The 723-nt window shown below is 43.2% G+C and overlaps 1 protein-coding gene across 1 annotated transcript in view; it reads left to right on the top strand.

Annotated features, from left to right (window-relative positions):
• The window catches only part of LOC110440909, a 1180-nt gene extending 571 nt beyond the window's left edge, over nt 1-609 (top strand). The window contains exon 2 of the mRNA XM_021484024.1: nt 19-609. Within this exon, the coding sequence (XP_021339699.1) occupies nt 19-609 (591 nt within the window). The remainder of the gene's footprint in view (nt 1-18) is intronic.
• Nucleotides 610-723: the final 114 nt, after the last annotated feature.

A 723-nucleotide genomic window follows, 5' to 3' on the forward strand; every position in this document is an offset into this window, starting at 1 on the left:
TTTTTCAATTCTTCGCAGAAACCAAATGAATCCGCCACCGCATTTGGCTGTAGACTAGAGTCGTTGCTACAACCAGCATTGGAAAATGGCTCTCTCCATAAGTCGTCAAAAAATGACCTGATGCGACACAAGTTCTGGACATCCCTTAGTTCTGACAAACTAAAGAGTCAGACTCGTCATAAATATGACACCTTGACAGGCTACAGTGAGCTATTAAGGGAAATCCGGGTGGTAGAGAAGGAGTTAAGTTTAACTTTCTCTACTGGTACAGCTACAGGGGCTAGTCAAACGAAAAAGGGACACCAGCATGTAGTTAATGCTGAATCTGAGCAACAGGTTGCAGCTGTAGGGGACATAGAAAAAAAATTTGACCAGAAGTTAAAAAGCCTAGAGGAAAAACTTAGTTCTCAGATAGAGGGTAAGTTTGATAAAATCTTGGACAAACTTGGTAATCGATCCTCGGGTAACAGTCAGAGGTCGGGTCAAGATAGTCAGAGGTCAGGTCAAAACAACAAAGGTCGGGGCCGAGGTGGATATAATAGGTCCCGGGGAAATTGGCACAACAATAAGGATAAGGCCAAGGATGTGAGGAACTCCCCAAACGAGTAGCAGTCTCTGCTAGCGCCAATCAGAGACTGAACTTATGTCAAAAGGCCAAGGTCATGGGATTTTAGATATACTGTTAGGGGTATCTAATGAAAGTAAGATTTTTGTTGAAGGTCA

This window comes from Mizuhopecten yessoensis, unplaced genomic scaffold (genome assembly GCF_002113885.1).
Source record: "Mizuhopecten yessoensis strain PY_sf001 unplaced genomic scaffold, ASM211388v2 scaffold713453, whole genome shotgun sequence".
Classification (NCBI taxonomy): domain Eukaryota; kingdom Metazoa; phylum Mollusca; class Bivalvia; order Pectinida; family Pectinidae; genus Mizuhopecten; species Mizuhopecten yessoensis.